The 22,742-nt window shown below is 41.4% G+C and overlaps 1 protein-coding gene across 1 annotated transcript in view; it reads left to right on the top strand.

The window, feature by feature from the left end:
* The window catches only part of LOC134791013 (dedicator of cytokinesis protein 7), an 86,713-nt gene that overhangs the window by 4,507 nt on the left and 59,464 nt on the right, over positions 1-22,742 (top strand). The window contains exons 5-19 of the mRNA XM_063762064.1: positions 455-667; positions 1,644-1,672; positions 3,127-3,267; positions 4,340-4,619; positions 5,284-5,437; positions 8,289-8,464; positions 10,031-10,211; positions 11,777-11,931; positions 12,627-12,745; positions 13,518-13,671; positions 14,900-15,088; positions 15,391-15,494; positions 16,296-16,464; positions 17,038-17,170; positions 18,876-18,975. Coding sequence (XP_063618134.1) covers positions 455-667; positions 1,644-1,672; positions 3,127-3,267; positions 4,340-4,619; positions 5,284-5,437; positions 8,289-8,464; positions 10,031-10,211; positions 11,777-11,931; positions 12,627-12,745; positions 13,518-13,671; positions 14,900-15,088; positions 15,391-15,494; positions 16,296-16,464; positions 17,038-17,170; positions 18,876-18,975 — 2,297 coding nt within the window. The remainder of the gene's footprint in view (positions 1-454; positions 668-1,643; positions 1,673-3,126; positions 3,268-4,339; positions 4,620-5,283; positions 5,438-8,288; positions 8,465-10,030; positions 10,212-11,776; positions 11,932-12,626; positions 12,746-13,517; positions 13,672-14,899; positions 15,089-15,390; positions 15,495-16,295; positions 16,465-17,037; positions 17,171-18,875; positions 18,976-22,742) is intronic.

Raw genomic sequence — 22,742 nt, 5'->3', positions numbered from 1 at the left:
TGGAAACGCACTAGGTCTTGAGTAAACGATTTAATCTGAACTGGATACACGACAATGCATAGACCGACGCTACCGTCCCTTCGCGGGAATCCATCTTGACAGAGTGTGGCCCGATGACAACTAAGCCGTCAGTTAGGGCACGTTCAAAACCGCGCTAACAATACCTGTCTCACTCTAGAGCAGCTGGTCATTTTTCCAAAACTTCTCATATTCCTGAAATTTCCGAGAACTTTTCCAATTTTTTAAATCTTTCCGCAACTTGCACATCTGTAAGCCAGAGTAAGGGTGGTATTCCATCTGCCCAATATATTAGTCCAATGTGCATTGCGTCTCACTCTCTCATTAAGCAAAATGTGAGACAAAATACACATTGGACAAAGAAATTGGACAGGTGGAATAGCACTCTCAGACAAGGACATTCAGCTTCAATAATATTGTCACTACTCTTACTCAGGTCCCAGAATCGCAGCCATCAAGCGGGCGGCAGTCCGTAGCGTCTATATCATCATCATCATCGTGCAACGAGACCCTGACGCCGCGCGGGTCCTGGGCCAGCCTGGACCTCCGCAGCTCGTCCTCGGACCCCCTGCTGCCGGACCTCTTCGAGAGACGCCCGCCTGAGCAGCAGGACGCCATCAATGAGGCTAGGAGGTATGATAACTGTAGCGTCTATATCATCATCATCATCGTGCAACGAGACCCTGACCCCGCGCGGGTCCTGGGCCAGCCTGGACCTCCGCAGCTCGTCCTCGGACCCCCTGCTGCCGGACCTCTTCGAGAGACGCCCGCCTGAGCAGCAGGACGCCATCAATGAGGCTAGGAGGTATGATAACTGTAGCGTCTATATCATCATCATCATCGTGCAACGAGACCCTGACCCCGCGCGGGTCCTGGGCCAGCCTGGACCTCCGCAGCTCGTCCTCGGACCCCCTGCTGCCGGACCTCTTCGAGAGACGCCCGCCTGAGCAGCAGGACGCCATCAATGAGGCTAGGAGGTATGATAACTGTAGCGTCTATATCATCATCATCATCGTGCAACGAGACCCTGACCCCGCGCGGGTCCTGGGCCAGCCTGGACCTCCGCAGCTCGTCCTCGGACCCCCTGCTGCCGGACCTCTTCGAGAGACGCCCGCCTGAGCAGCAGGACGCCATCAATGAGGCTAGGAGGTATATAGCACAGAATAAGTAAGGCCGATGTGGGAATCACCATAGTGTTGGTTATGCTCTGGTTTCCTAGGACAGCGGTGCCGTCATATAGCGGCCGTCTCCATACAAATACTACGACATCCATATTTAGCCGTATTATTTAGTATGGAGACGGCCGCTATATGACGGCACCGCTATCCTAGGAAAACCGATCTTTAGGACTCAAGTCTTTGAGTCCTCTGATTCAAGACTCGACTCAGTTTTTCAGACTTTTATAATTAAGCCTAAACTCGAGTTTCAACTTGTTAGAGACCCGAGTCTTTTGTAGAGACTTGAGTCCTTTTGAGAAAACTCTTTATTTTTTTACAAACAATTTCGAAATGCATTGTCTTTATGTAAAATTTGTAGATTTTGTGTACCTACCTAACACAAATTATACAATAATGCTTTATTTCTTTACTGTTATTTAGGAAAATCCTATAAAATTGTTGACGGAGTCTTTATTCGGAGGCTCGAGTCCTTTTGAGTTGCTTTCATATAAATTCCATACAAAAAAATCGTTTTGACAGTTCTAAAAAAGAAGCTGATTTGACTAGTAGGAATGTAGCCTATTGTGTTGCTTAACTTCAAACTCGAGTAAATCCATTCGACCCTCTCAGCAAATATCTACCTTATTACCTTTTCTTAATACCAAATCACATAATCTGACAGATGGATTTACCCGAGTTTGAAATTAAGCCACTCAATTATTTTCCATCGTGTTTTCACGGAAACGTACGAACGTGTCTTGCTATTTTAGTCAGTCTCGGTACAAAAAGTACTGAGGTTGCATCTGTGAAAATGTTTACTGTCTAATAGCTATCACAGTTCATGAGATACAGCCTGGTGACATACAGACAGATGGACAGTGGAGTCTTAGTACGAGTAATAGGGACACTTTTTACCCCATGGGCACGGAGCCCTAAAATACTAAAGATTAATAAAGATGATTTAGAAGGAAATCTTTTTTAGGCGTCGAAAAGTATTTTGTCCCAAATGCTGGAAACCCAAGGTTACCGCGTAAAAAAACAGGGTTTTTACTGAACGATAACAACATCCAAATCTCGTGACAAAAACGTAAGTTCCAGACCCCTGTGCCCCCGCGATAATGATTCTGAATAAAACAAACTCTTATCAAGTTCATCACTCTTGTATTCACTTCTAGGAATGCTCAAAAAACATTATAGAGGGAAATGTTTGGATAACAATTTTTGACTTCGTAACTTTGTTTGGACTAGTTAGGAGGTAAACATATCAAAAGTCCCCGGCCATAGCCCTTGGGCCGGGGGGAGGGGGTTTGAAGGTCACATTTTTCGGTTTTTCGATTATTTCTCGGAAACTTTGCATCATAGCTCATAGCGACATGGCCACTTATACAAAATGAAAGTTGATTTAATTTGTTACAAGTTTTATTAAGTCATGTTTTTCCATATCTTGAACTAGCGACCCGCCCCGGCTTCGCACGGGGATAACGAATTATACACTTAAACCTTCCTCAAGAATCACTCTATGAATAGGTGAAAACCGCATGAAAATCCGTTCAGTAGTTTTTGAGTTTATCGCGAACAAACATACAAACACACAAACAGACAGACGCAGCGGGGGACTTTGTTTTATAATGTGTAGTGATAGTTTTGGAGAGATTTTGTAGTCAAATTATGACGTTAAATAAAATATTTTTTAATTCTTTCTTTTGCATATGTATGACATCTGGTTGAATCCACTGATTATTCCATAGGTTTTAGATCCCGAGCCAGGTAAAAAAATCGTCAATTATAGCTTTATAGTAGTAAATAATATCAAGCCTCGTCAAAAGCTATCGCTCCTTTGGTCGGTAGTAGTAACAGGTAGAAAAAAAAAGTAATTTCTAGGTCATTGTTGCATTTATAAAATTATTATATAGGTAAATTTATAGTAATTTTATTTTGTATTGTCCGCCAGACTGGAGAACCGTCAGGCGGACCTGCTCGGTCTGTACTCGCCCTACTTGGACGAGGAGGAGGCGGTCGAGAGGCGCCTCGCCGCCGAGATGCCGAGCGAAGTCGCGGGACACAGGATACTAGTGCACTGCCACCAGCTCAAGTAAGTATCGTCGATACTGGATGTCAGGCGGGCCTGCTCGGTCTGTACTCGCCCTACTTGGACGAGGAGGAGGCGGTCGAGAGGCGCCTCGCCGCCGAGATGCCGAGCGAAGTCGCGGGACACAGGATACTAGTGCACTGCCACCAGCTCAAGTAAGTATCGTCGATACTGGATGTCAGGCGGGCCTGCTCGGTCTGTACTCGCCCTACTTGGACGAGGAGGAGGCGGTCGAGAGGCGCCTCGCCGCCGAGATGCCGAGCGAAGTCGCGGGACACAGGATACTAGTGCACTGCCACCAGCTCAAGTAAGTATCGTCCAGACTGGACGTCAGGCGGGCCTGCTCGGTCTGTACGCGCCCTACTTGGATGAGGAGGAGGCGGTCGAGAGGTGCCTCGCCGCCGAGATGCCGAGCGAAGTCGCGGGACACAGGATACTAGTGCACTGCCACCAGCTCAAGTAAGTCTCAAATTGTAAATAGTTTAAATTCTTCTACTTTTAAAATTATTTTGCGTTTTCTATGAAATATTGTAATTGTAACTTCCTTCTTACTATCTAGGAAAAGGTCATCAGATTAATTTACAGATATCAAACGGGTGATAAGGGAAAAGTGTAGACTGAAGGAAGATGTAGTGACAAAAATTGTGAAAGGTATGTTGGGATGGTTAGGACATTTATGGAAAGAATGAGTGAAAGAAGGCTAACCAAGAGAGTTTATAAGAGAAGCGGGAGTTGGAAGGGGTAGACCTCGGCGGACTTTCTCTGATCAGATCGGGTAAATCCTGAAGAAAGGCCAGGTCAAGAGCAGGAATTTTATCAAAGTGAAGGAAGCGAAAGAGAGAAGAGGAAGAGGTATGTCAGGATCGTAGCAAGTGGAAATCTGTGGTCTCTGCCTACCCTTCCGGGAAATAGCGTGAATAGCGTGGCGTGTAGCGTGTCTGTATCAAACGGGTAGGTATGCACGATTTCTTATTCACTTAAAATTTGCATTAGAAATAAACGCATTAAAATGGTGACTCGCGTGACTTTGCCGTGACCGTGGAAGAAGCATTTTCATCTTCGTTTCATTTTTTAGGCTCGAACTGGACGTGGAGCCTCTCTTCGCTTCCATGGCGCTCTACGACGCTAAAGAAAAAAAGAAGTTATCAGAAAACTTCTATTTCAACCTCAACTCCGAATGCACCCGCCAAATGTTGTCCGCACACGTACCCCACGCTGATCTCAGTACTATGAGTAGAAGCGCCGTGTTCGATATTATGAATCCTTCGGCTGATGTGTTCCTGGTCGTTCGAGTGGAGAAAGTACTACAGGGCGACGTGAATGAGTGCGTGGAACCTTATATTAAGGACGATAAGGTACATTTTTGCTTGTATTTATACCCCATGTAGATCTCAGTACTCTGAGTAGAAGCGCCGTGTTCGATATTATGAATCCTTCGGCTGATGTGTTCCTGGTAGTTCGAGTGTAGAAAGTACTACAGGGGACGTGAATGAGTGCGTGGAATCTTATATTAAGGACGATAAGGTACGTTTTTGTATGTATTTATATCCCACGTAGATCTCAGTACTGTGAGTCGAAGCACCGTGTTGGATATTATGAATCCTTCGGCTGATGTGTTCCTGGTAGTTCGAGTGGAGAAAGTTCTACAGGGGGACGTGAATGAGTGCGTGCAACCTTATATTACGAGTAAGTCAATGTAATCCAAAAGATTAGTTGCGCAGCAGACCCCAGGCTACTCAATTGAGTCAAAGGGACACACTAGGACGATGGCACGTCTATTTAAAACGCTTTCTTATCATGTTTTCCTGGTAGTTTAACCACAGAATAAATAATAGTACTACCGTACAGAAAGGAAACTTCCCACAAAACCGAAGTTTGACAGCGGTTCAGGGTCGAATCATGCTGTCCCTTTCTAATATATGGCACTTTTCCTTTCGGCTATTTAGGGTTGTCAAAAATTCAAGCCATTATCTTAATTTTTGATTTAACCCCTTGGTTTAACTATCCTCTAACTTTCAGAACCGCGAGAAAGTTCGCGCCGGGGCTCAAGCGGCATGCTCTCGGCTCGGCAAATACAGGATGCCACTGGCGTGGAGTGCGGTCTCACTACTCAACATACTGAGTGGCAGCGACCGGGACGAACGGGACACTGGCACCAATACCAACAGCTTAGGTAACCATACAGGATGCCACTGGCGTGGAGTGCGGTCTCACTACTCAACATACTGAGTGGCAGCGACCGGGATGAACGAGACACCGGCACCAATACCAACAGCTTAGGTAAGTCTTCTGAAAGGGAAATTCGCTTATATGACTGCAGGAATCGTTCAAGAGTCCGCCAGGAACGCTATTACTGATAGCTGCTGGCTTACTCGTACAGGTATTGAAGGAAAAAATACACGTTATTACCAACAGCCTATACTATGAGTACTACAGGTCACTGGCATGTCCACTGCTCAATATATTGAGCAGCCACCGGGACGAACGGGACACTGGCACTGATACCAACAGCATGGGTAACTATACAGGCCACTGGCATGTCCACTGCTCAACATATTGAGCAGCCACCGGGACGAACGGGACACTGGCACTGATACCAACAGCATGGGTAACTATACAGGCCACTGGCATGTCCACTGCTCAACATATTGAGCAGCCACCGGGACGAACGGGACACTGGCACTGATACCAACAGCATGGGTAACTATACAGGCCACTGGCATGTCCACTGCTCAACATATTGAGCAGCCACCGGGACGAACGGGACACTGGCACTGATACCAACAGCATGGGTAACTATACAGGCCACTGGCATGTTCACTGCTCAACTTATAAGGGGGTTGTCAGTGTTGTCACTTGCTTGGCAACCTCCTAGTTTGTCCATAATATACGATGCCCGTACACCACCATCTAGTTTTCTACTATTTAATTCTCAAATTTGCGGGTAAAATATTTTCCACGTAATGTAATGTACATAATAAAATAACAGATGGCCTTAGTCTTAGTTCATTCCTCTAATACTCGTAATGAAGCTAAGTCTAATGCTATAAACTGACTCCTACTTGAATAGGCAATTTTTCTAACAATTCAAATCAGATACTCTTTATGAAACGGCACAACATTTTTTTTTCTATGGCATCCTTTGACGTCACAATGAATGAACGTGTTTTATGTAAGTATTTGCTCTTAAATCATTGAATGCCCATAACAATTTTAGACCTCGTTTTCTCAATGTATTTTAGTAAATTTGTTACTAAAATACGAGTAAGATATAAGTAATACAAAAATATTTAGTAATTTTATTACGGATATATAAATAATCTATCCTCGTAGGGAGCAATGTGTTTTTCTCAAACATGCAATGAAATATTGATGTTATGTTCCTTATAATAGGCTGCGAAGTATGACGTTTCAGGTGCGGCTAGGACAAAAGGTCGTTAATGGAATTTCATACACATCTTGCAGGCCTAGGCCGGCAAAGTCCTCTTTTTTAATTTTCATTTAACAGATATTTGTGACACAGCATCGTGGCATTCATTCATTAAAAAAAACTAGAGGCAGTATTTGCTTTATGGTTCGTAATGACACTCTGCCACTACGCCTATAAAAAAAAACAAAAAACAATGTTTGCTATCATTTGCAGTTTTATTTGTATAAAATCAACATGAACTTAATAAATAATACATTCAATAATTTTATAATTTTAAATTAGAAATTTAACTACACAAATAAAAACATATAAAAAATATTTCATCTAAACGTTAGCGGTAAAAAGGTCTACTCAAACACGCGTAGTTATATTTTTTAAATTGTTATGGAGGTAAAAAGTTGAAAAATATTCATTCTGTTTTATTGGATTTATGGTGCGTTGTTGATTTTTTGACTTTAATATGAGTTCCGACGAAATAATGAAATTACTATTAATTGTAATCGTAGGTTTTGGAATTGGCAGCGTAAGCAGAATTGATTTTAATAACTTGCTGCCTCTGCCGCCAAGTCAAAGACGAAGTATGTATATGGTTGCTTATGGCAATTTTATTATTTGAGAAACTAAGAAAAATGGCTTACAGTTTATTAGAAACAGTTTTGTGGCATATTTTAAATGAATGTAACTACAAACTCGTCAACACTGTGGAAATTATACTTATTTACTCCATGCATAAAGCAACAATGTATGTGAAACATGATATCAACATGAAAGACTATGTAAACTTATGTGACGAAAACGACAGTCAGACGGATACAAGGCGAAAAAATCAAAGATACATGAAAATATACGGGTAGTAAAAATACACGACTCGTGTAAAACATACGCGTGATAATGATATAGGTACGTGTTGGTTATATTTTGGGTGTAGTTTACTTTTAGTTTTTTCTATAAATAAAACTTGGGTTTCGTGGATTTTTTATTTTATTTATTTCATTGCATGTTTGAGAAAAGCACTATACATACCTCGGCGGGAAATGGGGTTGCCCGCGCTCAGACCTATCCGGCCTCGCTTCGCTCGGCCGTCTATATGTCTTCGGCCGGCAATCCCTTTCGTCACGGCCTCTGTAGTAATGTACTATTAATCTAATTAAGTCTTTTCATAAACCAAATGATATTTTTTTCTCAAACAAACTGAATTAATACGAATTTAATATTCCAAAAGGGTCAAATTAAACATAAGTAAACTTTGTATGTTTACTATTAACTAAACTACAAATGTAAACATAAAGTAAACTCTGCTTCGCATCGTCCGACAAAATCGAAACTTATCCACTAATTGCCATTACCTAATTTAACTCACATTTATAGACGGGTCTATCGCGAATTTATTTGATTACCTTTATTTACCGACGTTTCGATACAGGTTTTGCTGGGACATCAGTTAGCCGCGACCACGACCAGTGAAATCTGTGTCGAAACGTCGGTAAATAAAGGTAATAAAATAAATTCGCGATAGACCCGTATATAAATGTGAGATAATATGCGTTCAAAACGCGAAAGTTTGAAATATAATAATGTACTATTTGTTTCCTAGATCGTAAAGCATCTTCGAGCAGTTTGGAACAACTGCGGCGGCGGGCCGGCGAGGTGGGCGGCTCGCTCACGCGCAAGGGCTCCGTGGAGCGCCGCGCGCCGCCCGCCGACGAGCTGGCGCCGCAGCTCGACGCCATGAAGCCCGTCTCCATCACCGTCACCAGCTTCTTCAAGCAGGTATACAATCACTCAGATAGAACAGGAAATACTTCATTCATAATCATCATAAGCCACAGCATCTTGACAGATGATTGTTGCAGCGATTGTTTATCAAAAATAAGAGTTTTGTGCGCTGTCGGAGATCGGAGGTGCGGCACATCATTTCCTGTGGCTGTAAAGTCAAATCGCACCACGGCACTTCCTGCCACAAAGGTTGCAGGTGAATTGTGAACATGTGACGTCGGAAGTCTTTTCTGCTTTGTCATCCAGCCAGACTATGTCATCCTTCGCTATGCCGTCATGTAAAAGGTTACGTTACATTCCTCTCTTTTCGTAAACACAAACACAAAAAAGGACATTCTAAAAAAAACAAAAACTTAGAACGGATAAAGTGCCATGAAATGGCCGCATTCAGTATAATGCTGGCGACTTCCGCGACTTTTTCCGTTTTTATTTTGTCGTTGAAGTCGGTTTTTCTTCTTTTTAAAAATATATTGTAAATACATATACTTACAGTGTGGAAAAATCGAGTGCCACATGGATGGCAACTACCTTAAATATTGTAAATAGCACATTTTGTGTAAAGGAGACTTTCCTTTGTTTTTAAAAACAATAAATTCTGCATTTAAGGATTTATGAAAAATCGCTTGCCTCAGTCGGGACTAGAACCTGTCAAATGTGACAAAAAATAACGTGCCGTATTTTATGATGCAGATTGAAAGGTTTACTGATAAGGTTAATTTTTCTCTAAATAACAAATACAATCAGAATAACGGAAGGCCATGAAAACTAACAATTACCTTTTAAATTTGATTTTTGTCACATTTGACCGGTTCGAGTCCCGACTGAGGCAAGCGATTTTTCATAAATCCTTAAATGCAGAATTTATTATTTTTAAAAACAAAGGAAAGTCTCCTTTACACAAAATGTGCTATTTACAAGATTTAAGGTAGTTGCCATCCATGTGGCACTCGATTTTTCCACCCTGTATATCTATCTGTTATACATATATATCTCCATCTAAGTGCTCAAAACACAATCTAGTAAGTTTAATGAAGATTGTGGTTTGGGTTTGGGATTTCTGTAATATTTCTAAAACATTTATTTATTATATCTTACATTGTAGTAGTAGTAGTAGTAAACACTTTATTGCACAAAACAAGTACATAACACAGAGAGAAAACAGTAAATGTGTACAAAGGCGAACTTATCCTGTTAAGGGATCTCTTCCAGCTAACCTTTAAGTAACTGAGAGATACATATGAAATGGTAGTCAAACTAAGATAAAATGTACATGACGGCGAGACTTAAAAGAAGTAGCTAACCCTAGAAACATAACTAAATACGATGCGATGCATTAGGTGCAAAGGCATATACATATATAGATATACGAAACAATTACATGTCCATAAAAATATTAATACTTACATACTTATAAATAAATAAAGAAATAAATATATATATATATATATATATATATATATATATATATATATATATATATATAACCGCACAATCCTACCTACGTGTCCTTCTATTGACATTAATGTTCATTGTAATTACTTATTTGTTTTTTTTTTTTAGGAAACTGACAAACTCCGCGACGAAGACCTATACAAGTTCTTAGCCGAGATCAAACGGCCCAGCTCAGCTCCAAAGAAGCTCAAATGTATCCCCGGTACACTGAAGATAGAAGTCGCCCCGTGTCCAGAGGAGGTCAAGAACGGACTCACGCCCGAGCTGGCCAAGCTGCAGCCTTATGGAGGTGAGATAAGGTTCAAACTTGAATGGCATTTACAATTATAGTACAATTCAGTTGTTAGGCTAGATCAAACGGCCCAGCTCGGCTCCAAAGAAGCTCAAATGTATCCCCGGTACACTGAAGATAGAAGTCGCCCCGTGTCCAGAGGAGGTCAAGAACGGACTCACACCCGAGCTGGCCAAGCTGCAGCCTTATGGAGGTGAGATAAGGTTCAAACTTGAATGGCAATTACAGTTATTGCACAATTCAGTTGTTAGGCTAGATCAAACGGCCCAGCTCGGCTCCAAAGAAGCTCAAATGTATCCCCAGTGTACTGAAGATATGGATAGATAGATAGAGTTGACCCCGTGTCCAGAGGAGATCAGGAACGGACTCACGCCCGAGCAGGCCAAGCTGCAGCCTTATGGAGGTGCAATAGAGTTCAAAATTAAATGTTACTCATTGTTTATCCCTTCGAGTGGCATTGTCCTCCTCGAGGTCTCTACGGTAAGTGGCGGTGGCCGCGAGACGGACAGACATAACAAGCCGGTTGAGTGGCGCCGCCATTTTGGAAAAATATACGTCAAGTGGCGGGGCCTCAACGGGTGATCATCGCGAATTTGGCGCGTGTTAGAAATATGACCGTTTCCCAAAAAAAAATCTATGAATGATATATACAAACTATATATCACTGAATTCAGCATAAAATGGGTTATTTGATTGTATACCAATGAATTCTATTCTATTTATGTGAATTATGCTAGACTTGTTCTAATCTCATATTACCAATTTTTTTCTACTTTCATGTAAAAATACGTATAGTTACGAAATAAAACAATTGATTGTAGAAAAAGCAGTCTTTATGACAAAACAATACATTTAACACGATTCACACAGTTTATTTCACTTTTTATCAGTGCGTATTCCGTTTGAATGTTCGCGGCTCGACGACGGTCGGCGCGTAATGGGCGAGGTGGGGCAGGAACATCACGTCATTACTAACAAACTTTGTTTTACGCGGGAATTCGACCGTTAGGGAATACCATCCTTGTTTATTGACGAATGCATCTTGCAAGAGCGAGCAAGCAAGGCATAGTTTTAACGGTTTTATTTTAGGCGCGAAATGCAGCGTCGCACAGAGGCCGCGAGACGGTCTCTGCCAATTACGGGCTTGTTATGACCGAACCTTCTCGCGGCCTCTGCCACGCCGAGGCATATTTAAAAAAATGGCAGCGCCATTTGTCCTACCGTTCAACCGGAGGTGCTGCCACCCGAAGGGTTATAGTCGGTTAGGGCCCATTTAGACGGTGCGGGAACAAGCATGCGAGTTTAATTGAATTTCGTAATTTGAAGGGTCGGCTGAATTGGATGAAACCTCAATAGTCCGTAATGTGACTAAAATCGCATGTGAGTTCGCGCATCGTCTAAAATAGCCTAAATGAACCTTTAATAAGCCCATAGTCGGAAAATTCGCATGACATGTTTCGATCCGTTACGAGAATCTCAACTGACGAGTGCCGGGTGATTTAAAATGTTCTTGTCTCAAAGAAGTTTTATTATAAACCTTCCTTGTATTATTATACCAGCAGATGAAAACGTCCGTCCGACCAAGGAGGTGCTGCCGTTCCCGATCCACCCCGTGGCGGCGCCGCACCTGCAGTACCGCAACCTGATGTACGTGAACGTGCGCGACATCAACCTCAACGCCTACACGTCCCGCGCCGGCTCGGCCCGGAACATCACCGTGAGTCCCTCACATTTCTGCTCTATACTCTGTATCTTTAGGTATTTAAATAAAAGTAAACAAAATCTACCCTCAAATGGCTCCTTAAGCCAGTTGAGGGCAGTTGAAAACATTACACGATCAAATGATGTAGGTTAAAGTCAGGTTGTTCAGTGACAGATCCAGGCGGTTTTGTATTTGTTAACCAATAAATGTTATAACTACCCGAAAATTTTACAAATTATTTGTTTACTGTTATTTAAATACCTAAAGAGACAGAGTATAGGTATAAGCAATTTAATCATGCGATTCACAATATACACATGATATATTCATAACAAAATTCTCTGTGACCTAACATGTAGTAACATGTTTAATGAACGGACTTTGCTGTTTAGGCAAACATATACTGGCAAACCCATTTTGTGACTAGAAATAGGCGGCATATTTGAAAAATGTAGGCGCGTAGTATCAATCTCTCATAGAAATTTTGAATTTCGTGCCATCTTCTACTGCCAAATTTGTTAGCCGGACTATAAATGATTGATTATAGTTGGTCAAACCAATTTGTCAGTCAGTAAGAACCAGGAAAACTATACTCATCCTTTTCTTTTGGGTGTTAGTACTAGTGTAAGACAAAGATAGTATCAATCTCTCTGTCTATGATTGAAATGAGACAGTCCTTTGACAAACTATACCTAACTTTTTGTGATCAGGTCCGAGTCCAGCTTATGTCAGGCGAGCAGCAGGCGAGCGCGCTGCCGGCGATATTCGGGCGCAGCTCCTGCCCCGAGTACACGAGCGAGGCGTTCACCACCGTGCTGTACCACAACAAGTAAGCGGGTTCGAGTCCGGTTGATGTCACGACAATTAAGTCGACTTTTGACCAACTATGGCAAAGGAAAGATTCATTTTAGCCGTCTGTTCAATAGAAACGCCTCAATCACAATGTTAAAGGGAACTAGTATTGATATGTTTATATCTAAGGGTATTCCACCTGTCCAATTTGTTTAATGAGAGAGTGAGACGCAATGCACATTGGACCAAGAAATTGGACAGATGAAAAAAATCGAAAGATGATTTATCAATGGGTTTGGCCGGTCCAAGTATTTAGCAGATGGCGTCAGCATAGCTTACCCCGTCAATCCCTAGAATTGTGTCAATTTTTTTTTTATGGAAAGTTTATGCCCTGGATGCCAGCAATTAAAGCCAAATGTCATAGAAAAAGAGGCAATCTATCATGGTGCCATCAATGCAAACCTTTGACAGTTGCCAACCCCATTGTTTACTTACCGTGTTCACCATAAAGCCACCATAGATGAGAGAATTTTATTATATTATTTTTCCCACAGTGATTTCGAACTTTATTTCAAAGATAGTATAAGATTACATCTTGCGTAATTCCTGACCCCCTGATGCCCATTGAAAGGCTTACATTACAAGTTCATGTACAGTCAGCAGCAATAGTTGCTAAGCGGGCGAGGTGTTCAAGATCTTGACGCGACTTTATTGTTAAAAGATTAGAGTGCGTCAAGGTAATTTTGAACTCCTCGGCCCCTAAACAACTTCTTCTGCTGACTATACTAAAATGCAACTTTTTTCCACAGAAACCCGTCCCTCTACGATGAGATTAAGATCAAGCTACCTGCAGACCTGGGCGACCAGCATCACCTGCTGTTCACGTTCCTGCACATATCCTGCCAGAGGAAGCCGGTCGCCCCTGAACAGGAGAAGAACGTCGAAACTGTCGTCGGGTATTCTGTAAGTTTCAACCTTATTGCCAAGTGTTTAACGTTCATTATTATTAAACCCGTCCCTCTACGATGAGATCAAGATCAAGCTACCTGCAGACCTGGGCGACCAGCATTACCTGCTATTCACGTTCCTGCACATATCCTGCCAGAGGAAACCGGTCGCCCCGGAACAGGAGAAGAACGTCGAAACTGTCGTCGGGTATTCTGTAAGTTTTTACCTTATTGCCAAGTGTTTAACGTTCTTTATTATTAAACCCGTCCCTCTACGATGAGATCAAGATCAAGCTACCTGCAGACCTGGGCGACCAGCATCACCTGCTATTCACGTTCCTGCACATATCCTGCCAGAGGAAACCGGTCGCTCCCGAACAGGAGAAGAACGTCGAAACTGTCGTCGGGTATTCTGTAAGTTTCAACCTTATTGCGAAGAGTTTAACGTTCATTATTATTAAACCCGTCCCTCTACGATGAGATCAAGATCAAGCTACCTGCAGACCTGGGCGACCAGCATCACCTGCTGTTCACGTTCCTGCACATATCCTGCCAGATGAAACCGGTCGCTCCTGAACAGGAGAAGAACGTCGAAACTGTCGTCGGGTATTCGGTAAGTTTTTACCTTATTGCCAAGTGTTTAACGTTCATTATTCAATGGTTTTGTGGTTCGCTAAAAAAATATATTTAAAAATTAATTTTGTATTAGGCAAAAACGTCTGCGAACGAAACTATTAAGCTTAGAAATAAATTAAATATCACGCAATACAGTATTTTTTTCCACTTTTAATTTATTTCTATGCCTTTGTAATTCAAACAATTAATGTCGATATTGCTATTGGACATTTATAGAGTTTGAAGGCTATTGTCAATTATTTAAGGTTTGTTTTTGAACGGCATTGTGTGCAATCGATTTACTAACTAACATAATATGGGACTTGTCCTGAAATAAATATTATTCATTCATTCATTTACTACCCAATCGTCGTTTTTGTACCAATTTTATACTAAATTGACCGATCGGTCGGAAAAAATTGGGAAAACTAGCTGTTATTTTAGTATCTGGAATTAATAAAGCTTAGCTGAAAAGGAAAAGGTCAGCTGGAAGAGATCCCTTATAGGGATAAGTTCGCCTTTGTACCTTTATTTCTGTAAATTTTATGTAAATCTGTGTTGTGTACAATATAGTAATTACTAAACTAAACTAAACAATTAGGTAACTGATGTTTAATATTTTGTTGCAGTGGCTCCCTCTATGCCGCAACGGCAAGCTGACGTGCGGCGAGTTCAACTTGCCCGTGATGCAAGAGGAGCCCCCTCCGAACTACTCGTACATCTTCCCTGATGTACTACTCCCAGGGACCAGGTGGATCGACAACCATAAGCCGATATTTAGCGTCACGCTAGACGCGCACACCACCGTCCATCCTTTAGTGAGTACCAGAAAATATTGGTGCACCAAAGATTTTTCAATAACCTCTCATTATATAAGAAAAATTTGCAGTCGAATTTGAAATCGATAGTGTAGGGGGTATGGTTAAATTTTGGTTGGAATTGAACTAAACAAAATAAATGCAACTCTGTTCCAATTGAACATGGTTCTATATGCCATTTTAGTAAGACTAGGCGTCTGTGACCAACTCTAAGGGCGATTAGTACGTGCACCTCCTATATGAATCCCTTATGGAATTACAATATAGCGATATATCTTTCAATTAAACCATATGTTTTATAGGACAACTACATCGAGCGTTTCGCAGTGGCCTGCGAGGCGGTGCAAGAAGGCAACATCCCCACGAGGATAGGTTTGGCCAACATGGAGGCCGAGCTGCGAGCGAGGTAGGCATATGCATAGAGTACAGTTGACTTACATCCTCGACTATATTGGAATTGTAGATTATTTCTTTTTGTCAAGTTTAAGTCATAAAATTATAAACTGAAATATATATCATACACTGAAGAAAAAGTGACCAAGTCCACTTTTTTTTCTTTAGTGTATGATATCTAATTTTTTTTTTTAGAGTATAATTTATAAATAGTACCTAATGTGACTACTTAAAAACGCAAATCAAAATATTTTCATAAAAATAATTTGATTTGTTCCCTAGTTGGGTAAGTCATATGAGTTTTTATTGTCAATAATTTTGATTTAGCCTTTTATCGCCGACTGTACTTTGTTTTCAACAGTCATCTACTTCTTATCAAAAGGTAGAGCTCCTAGACCACATTCGGTTTCTTTCATCAGATCAGCTCAATGCTATGATAGCATATAAGTACAGCTTGGCAAAAAAGAGTAGAAATTAAAAAGTGGCAACACTGTAGTGTCGTCTTTTTCAAACCAATTTATATAAGAAAACGGGACGACACTACAGTGTTGCCACTTTTTAATTTCTACTCTTTTTTGCCAAGCTGTACTTATATGCTATCATAGCATTGAGCTGATCTGATGAAAGAAACCGAATGTGGTCTAGGAACTCTACTTTCATAATAATGTCAAATTGTAGCTCAATCGAGCCCAAAAGGTCGAAAAAAGGCTGGCAAATTTTGATGACAACTTACATAGCACGAACATTGCAGGCTAAATAAACCTTGTAAAAAAAAACATAATGCTTCTTACACGCATGTTTCATTTTCCAACAGCATATCCGAGCTGCCGACGGCCAACGTGGAGATCCTGTCCCGCTACCTCCCCTACGTACTGGACAAGCTTCTACACCTATTAGTGGCGCCACCGTCTTTAGCGGGCGCCCCGCTCAACATAGCGCAGGACGTGTTCACTTGTCTGGCGAACGTGTTCACGGACGTGTGTGTGAGTACACCCCCCCTCCCCTCCCCCTACTGGACAAGCTTCTACACCTACTAGTAGCGCCACCATCTTTAATTAATTAATTTGTAATTTATGTAAAAAAATATATGATGTGAGTGAGGACGAATGTTTAAACTAAAACTTATTTAATTTATTGCTTGTTCATTTAGTCAATTTAGTGTGTTAATATTTGTACCTTTATTGTTTGTGTTGTTGTAATATGGATATCTTGTCCGAAATAAAAGATTTATATTAATATTTAATTTTAATTAAGCGGGCGCCCGTTCAACATAACTAAAGATGTGTTCACTTGTTCTAAAAGTAATAGTTCTAAGACGCTCTCGGGTCTAAAAGTATGGAGAGTTCTTATCTAGATAGAATAAATCTAACTTGTGTCTTATTTCAGAACATGAACGAAGGCGTGACCTGCGACCCCCACGGGCGCAGCAGCCTCATCACGGCGTACATCCAGTACCAGTGCACCATCCCTCGGCCTTCGCTGGCGGACAGGGACATAGGGCTGCCTTTGCCGCCCGCAGGTAACCAGACACTAGAACTATAGACCATTTGTTACAGAACATGAACGAAGGCGTGACCTGCGACTCCCACGGGCGCAGCAGCCTCATCACGGCGTACATCCAGTACCAGTGCACCATCCCTCGGCCTTCGCTGGCGGACAGGGACATAGGGCTGCCTTTGCCGCCCGCAGGTAACCAGACACTAGAACTATAGACCATTTGTTACAGAACATGAACGAAGGCGTGACCTGCGACTCCCACGGGCGCAGCAGCCTCATCACGGCGTACATCCAGTACCAGTGCACCATCCCTCGGCCTTCGCTGGCGGACAGGGACATAGGGCTGCCTTTGCCGCCCGCAGGTAACCAGACACTAGAACTATAGACCATTTGTTACAGAACATGAACGAAGGCGTGACCTGCGACCCCCACGGGCGCAGCAGCCTCATCACGGCGTACATCCAGTACCAATGCACCATCCCTCGGCCTTCGTTGGCGGACAGGGACATAGGGCTGCCTTTGCCGCCAGCGGGTAGCCATACACTAGAACTATTAGACCATTTGCCTTTTTGTTTCCGTACCCAAAGGGTACTAAGACTCCACTGTCTGTCACCAGGCTGTATCTCATGAACCGTGATAGCTAGACAGTTGAAATTTTCACAGATGATGTATTTCTGTTGCCGCTATAAGAACAAATACTAAAAACAGAATAAAATAAATATTTAAGTGGGGCTCGCATACAACAAACGCGATTTTTTTACCGTTTTTTGCGTAATGGTACGGAACCTTTCGTGCGCGAGACCGACTTGCACTTGGCCGGTTTTTAGGGTTCCGTACCCAAAGGGTAAAACGGGACCCTATTACTAAGACTCCGCTGTCCGTCCGTCCGTCCGTCCGTCCGTCCGTCCGTCCGTCCGTCCGTCCGTCTGTCTGTCACCAGGCTGTATCTCACGAACCGTGATAGCTAGACATTTGAAATTTTCACAGATGATGTATTTCTGTTGCCGCTATAACAACAAATACTAAAAACAGTATAAAATAAAGATTTAAGTGGGGCTCCCATACAACAAACGTGATTTTTGACCGAAGTTAAGCAACGTCGGGCGGGGTCAGTACTTGGATGGGTGACCGTTTTTATAAATAATGGTACGGAACCCTTGGTTTGCGAGTCCGACTCGCACTTGGCCGGTTTTTTGATTATGTTATCCGCAAACCAAGCTGACGACCGGGGTCGTACGTAACGGCCCGGCCACGACATCGCGCAACGGGCGGCGGCGGCGGCGGCAACCATAGGTGGGAAAGAAAGGTCTGATCACTGCGTCTCGCAGCTCGCTCCAACCTATGGTTGCCGTTTCAGCTTCGGAAATATGATTTCTTATATCCGGTTGTTCTCCTCTACAGGTCACATTTCACAACCGACTGTTTAGTTTTTATTTTCATGTCATTATTGACAATTAAGACAAATGGATTGATACAAGCGTATTTATTAGTGAAAACAAAAATGATTTAGTATAGAGGCGTATTGTCAAAGTAAATTTTGTAGTCACAGTAAATTTACTGACATTTTTCGACACATGATTAAAACTTTTAGAACGCTATTTGAATTTGATCCTTGTTCTTTCGCTGATATGTGTTAAAATTGTTTAATATCAACGGTGTCGCCATCTACATGAGTATAGCGTCATCTTTTCGAGCATAATTTTTTCTTGATTTTCGGAGGCACATTTTTTTCTTAGGTTTTATATTTATTTTATACGGAGATATGTATATCTTTAGTAAAATATTCATATGTACTTAAATTACGATAAGGTCATCTCTTATTCTAGATACGAGTGTATACAATTCTGAATCTTATTTTAATTAGATAAGTTCCATATTCAAAGAGTAATGTTTTCAGTGATGAGCGACGGTTCCTGTAAGATTCTGCACGAAGAGCTGGCGCTGCAATGGGTCGTGGCCAGCGGCGCCACCAGGGACCTCGCCATGCACAACTCATGGTATGGCATATTGTCTTACTAGCTGTGCCCGCGGCTCCGCCCGCGTGGAATTCGGTCTATGTCAGTAAGCGGCTAATTTCTAATCCTAATTTCTCTCCCTCTCCCCTGGAGGCGGAACTTGAAGTAGGTAAAGTTGACAGATGGATATGCTAGAGGACTGTAGTCCAGATAAAATATTTTACAATTAGGTACCACTAAATAAAACTACACTCCAAAGTCAATAGTTTTTTCGCCCTTATTCAAATTTTACACGTGATTTAAACGACAGAGTAGGTACAAGGCAATGACCTTTTATTTATGTAGACGTGTGACGTTCATAGTTGACAAAACTAAAATTTGATCCAACGATTTTGACAACTTGACAGGTTGGCGTCACCCATACGACTAACTAAATATAGGTTCCGGAACCTATATTTGATGGCTCACGATCGTGCGCCTGGTACCATATCTACCTCTTTTTACTTATATCCATGGTACAAGGTATATATCGGACGATACAGTAAGCCGTAAGGTATACGCGCGCGAGCGAAAGTGAAGCGGCCTGCCTGTGGCTAGACCGCCACTCACCGTGGTCTTCTTCAGACTCCTGAGGCTCCTGAGGAAGACACGTGCCCCTTGTAACCTCAATGCGTTGCGAGACTTTCGGGAATGATTCGATTGTTTTCGGGAATGCATGGTAATGAGTATAAAATGCGAGTCCCAAATCATTTGACTCCGCAAACGACCAGTGCCGGATTAAGATATTTTGATGCCCTAAGCATTTCTAGACCATGGTGCCCCCTCTCCCTAGGGTCATCAAGATTACATTGAATTTTTTTGGTAAATTGAGTGACGTTCATTGCCGCATTACAGCTGAGAAAGGAAATTAATCACATCATTTTATCACGACAATTGACAGTGCCGCAGCAGTAACGTTGCAACAGAGTACCTAATGCTGCTGCAGTCGCCACCCGAATGTCACCTTTATCACATCTTAGAATGTCATTGAAAACGCGAGCGAAGCAAGCGCAAAAATTTTTCGATATAAAAACGCAATTTGATAGACAGTTGTACATTTTTACTTTTAGTATGGATATCAGTCACATCATTTTATCACGAAAATTGACAGTGCTGCAACAATAACGTTGCAACAGAGTAATACTGCTGCAGTCGCCATAGCTTAGAAAGTGATTGAAAACGCGAGCGAAGCGAGCGCGAAAATGATTCGATATAAAAACGCAATTTGATAGACAGAGTTGTACATTTTTACTTTTAGTATGGAAATCAGTCACATCATATCACGAAAATTGACAGTGCTACAGCAGTAACGTTGTAACAGAGTAATGCTGCTGCAGTCGCCATATATTAGAAAGTTATTGAAACGCGAGCGAAGCGAGCGCGAAAATTTTTCGATATAAAAACGCAATTTGATAGACAGTTGCACATTTTTACTTTTAGTTTGGAAATCAGTCACATCATTTTATCACGAAAATTGACAGTGCTGCAGCAGTAACGTTGCAACAGAGTACCTAATGCTGCTGCAGTCGCCACCCGAATGTCACCTTTATCACATCTTAGAATGTCATTGAAAACGCGAGCGAAGCAAGCGCGAAAATTTTTCGATATAAAAACGCAATTTTATAGACAGTTGTACATTTTTACTTTTAGTTTGGAAATCAGTCACATCATTTTATCACGAAAATTGACAGTGCTGCAGCAGTAACGTTGCAACAGAGTAATGCTGCTGCAGTCGCCATATATTAGAAAGTGATTAAAAACGCGAGAGAAGCGAGCGCGAATATTTTTCGATATAAAAACGCAATTTGACAGACAGTTGTACATTTTTACTTTTAGTATGGAAATCAGTCACATCATTTTATCACGAAAATTGACAGTGCTACAGCAATAACGTTGCAACAGAGTAATGCTGCTGCAGTCGCCATATCTTAGAAAGTTGTTGAAAATGCGAGCGAAGCGAGCGCGAAAATTTTTCGATATAAAAACGCAATTTGATAGACAGTTGTACATTTTTACTTTTAGTATGGAAATCAGTCACATCATATCACGAAAATTTACAGTGCTACAGCAGTAACGTTGCAACAGAGTAATGCTGCTACAGTCGCCATATATTAGAAAGTGATCGAAAACGCGAGCGAAGCGAGCGCGAAATTTTTTGGATATAAATAGGCAATTTGATAGACAGTTGTACATTTTTACTTTTAGTATGGAAATCAGTCACATAATTTTATCACGAAAATTGACAGTGCTGCAGCAGCAACGTTGCAACAGAGTAATGCTGCTGCAGTCGCCATATATTAGAAAGTGATAAAAAACGCGAGCGAAGCGAGCGCGAAAATTTTTCGATATAAAAACGCAATTTGATAGACAGTTGTACATTTTTACTTTTAGTATGGAAATCAGTCACATCATTTTATCACGAAAATTGACAGTGCTACAGCAGTAACGTTGCCACAGAGTAATGCTGCTGCAGTCGCCATATCTTAGAAAGTAATAGAAAACGCGAGCGAAGCGAGCGCGAAAATTATTCGAAATAAAAACCCAATTTGATAGGCAGTTAGACAGTTGTAAATTTTTACTATTAGTATGGAAGTCAGTCACATCATTTTATCACGAAAATTGACAGTGCTGCAGCAGCAACGTTGCAACAGAGTAATGCTGCTGCAGTCGCCATATCTTAGAAAGTTATTGAAAACGCGAGCGAAGCGAGTGCGTACATTTTTCGATATATTATTAATTTATTAAATCAACATAATTATTCAATTATTTTTGTTGATATCCGTGTCTTCTAAACTTAGAGTTAATTTGGCAAAATCTTTCGTCGGTGGCTTATTCATGTCACAACGTATTAAATTCAGCTCCATCTGGTAGTTTACCAGGGTACTCCATAGTGGTAGCACATATTTGAAAAAAGTTTGCCCCTCCTTCCTAAGTAGCGTCATAAGATTCAGGGGCAAACTTAAGTCAATCGAGTGTTATGGCTACCCCCCCTTTTAGGGGTTGAATTTTTATAGCCTATAACCTGGCCGGGGATTTTCTCGACAGATTAGTAAAGTTTTCATCAAAATCCGTTCAGCCGTTTTCACGTGATGCGCGTTCAAATAAACAGACAAACAGATAAACAGATAAACAGACAAACAGACAAAAATTCTAAAAACTTTTGGAACGTGTTCTGTTATCGATTCTAAGTATCCCCAGCTAACTTTTTTTCAAATATCTTCCATGTACAGACTTTCGACCGTCTTCAGCTTTATTATATGTATAGATTTTACATTAAACAGACCTGTGATGCTATCTAAAAAGTCTAATGTATCATTCATAGCTGTTGGAATTCCTTGTATAAATAAATAAATAAATAGATAAAATTAAACAGACCTATAGTCTGTATCTTTAGGTATTTAAATAAAAGTAAACAAATAATTTGTATATTTTCGGGTAGTTATAACATTTATTGGTTAACCAACCAAATACAAAACCGCCTGGATCTGTCACTGAACGACCTGACTTTAACATACATTATTTGATCATGTTTTCTTCTACCCTCAGTTAGCTTAAGGAGCCATTTGAGGGTAGATTTTGTTTACTTTTACTTAAATACCTAAAGATACAGAGTATAGGAAAAACAAGGTATTCCGATTATATTATAATGTATATCTTAAATACTTCCGGGTTTACTTAAGAGCTTACACCTGATTTGTATTTTACGCTTTTTAAAATTGGGAATTACCTCAATTACCCGACATTGGACAATGATTCGGTGTTACCTTACA

This window comes from Cydia splendana, chromosome 5, assembly GCF_910591565.1.
Source record: "Cydia splendana chromosome 5, ilCydSple1.2, whole genome shotgun sequence".
NCBI lineage: Eukaryota > Metazoa > Arthropoda > Insecta > Lepidoptera > Tortricidae > Cydia > Cydia splendana.
The sequence above is the reverse complement of the archived record's forward strand: the minus strand, read 5'-3'. Positions and strand labels throughout refer to the sequence as shown.